Below are 449 nucleotides of genomic sequence, written 5' to 3'. Positions count from 1 at the left end.
GGTGGTGGTGGGGCAGCGGGTGCTGGGGCAGGAGATGGAGCTGGAGCCGGAGTATCTGCAAACAGAAAGAAGTGCGTGAGTTGACGCTGCAGCTGGACACGGGGACACTGCCAAGATCCCACTGCCACCACGTGATCCCACATCCCTGGGCACATCCCCGCACCCCCCACCTCAGTGTCCTTTGCTGCGCCCCAAACACACTGCTACTCCTCCTCCATGCCACCTGTCCCAAACATGAGATGAGGGACATCGGGGACACGGCAGGCAGCCACCATTTCCCTGCACCCATGGTACCTGTGCTGGTGGCGGTGGCCTCTCCGGTAACCATGGGGGCTGCTGTAGTTTCTATGACGACAGGGACAATTTCGATGGCGACGTCTCCATCGGGCCCACGCAGGATCTGCACTAACCCCTTCTCCTCCAGCTCCGCCAGCCGCCGCTCCAGCGCC

At 62.6% G+C, this 449-nt stretch overlaps 1 protein-coding gene across 1 annotated transcript in view; it reads right to left on the bottom strand.

The window, feature by feature from the left end:
- FMNL1 (formin like 1) overlaps positions 1-449 on the bottom strand; it is a 10213-nt gene that overhangs the window by 4307 nt on the left and 5457 nt on the right. Inside the window, exons 14-15 of the mRNA XM_031557027.1 lie at positions 295-449; positions 8-55 (exon numbers count right to left, since the gene is read on the bottom strand). Of these exons, the coding sequence (XP_031412887.1) occupies positions 8-55; positions 295-449 (203 nt within the window). The remainder of the gene's footprint in view (positions 1-7; positions 56-294) is intronic.

This window comes from Meleagris gallopavo, chromosome 29, assembly GCF_000146605.3.
Source record: "Meleagris gallopavo isolate NT-WF06-2002-E0010 breed Aviagen turkey brand Nicholas breeding stock chromosome 29, Turkey_5.1, whole genome shotgun sequence".
Taxonomy (NCBI): Eukaryota; Metazoa; Chordata; class Aves; order Galliformes; family Phasianidae; genus Meleagris; species Meleagris gallopavo.
This window is presented reverse-complemented; position numbering and strand designations above follow the sequence as displayed.